Here is a 342-nt window from a genome sequence, read left to right as displayed (position 1 = left end):
ATGGCGGCAGCCGAGTGGCCCCGTCCGTGTTTCGGTCACCTAAGGGGGGGGACCCACAGGTGGTCGGGGATACAGGATGGGACCCAGGGCGTGTGCCCACCCGCCTCCAAAAGTGCTGGAGATAACCCCTGGCCAGGCTTGCTGTGCCCCACTCCCCGTAGCAAGGCGATGCTTAGAGAGGAGAACTAATTGCCCGCTAATTGGCTTGTTGACAGGCGGCAGCCCTGCCTGCAGCCCGCTGAAAAATGTGCCTTCATTAACGTGCCCAATTTCCCATAAATAACATAGATGTGCTTACTCTGCCTGCTCCCCCCGCCCCGCCTCCCCTCCCTGGGCTGTGAT

The 342-nt window shown here is 60.8% G+C and overlaps 1 protein-coding gene across 1 annotated transcript in view; it reads right to left on the bottom strand.

Moving 5' to 3' along the window:
- BRINP2 (bone morphogenetic protein/retinoic acid inducible neural-specific 2) overlaps positions 1–342 on the bottom strand; it is a 3918-nt gene that overhangs the window by 2609 nt on the left and 967 nt on the right. Inside the window, exon 4 of the mRNA XM_009700495.1 lies at positions 12–39. Within this exon, the coding sequence (XP_009698797.1) occupies positions 12–39 (28 nt within the window). The remainder of the gene's footprint in view (positions 1–11; positions 40–342) is intronic.

Source organism: Cariama cristata, unplaced genomic scaffold (genome assembly GCF_000690535.1).
Source record: "Cariama cristata isolate BGI_N322 unplaced genomic scaffold, ASM69053v1 scaffold27375, whole genome shotgun sequence".
NCBI lineage: Eukaryota > Metazoa > Chordata > Aves > Cariamiformes > Cariamidae > Cariama > Cariama cristata.
Note: the sequence above shows the minus strand (reverse complement) of the source record. Positions and strands in the feature narration are given on the sequence as shown.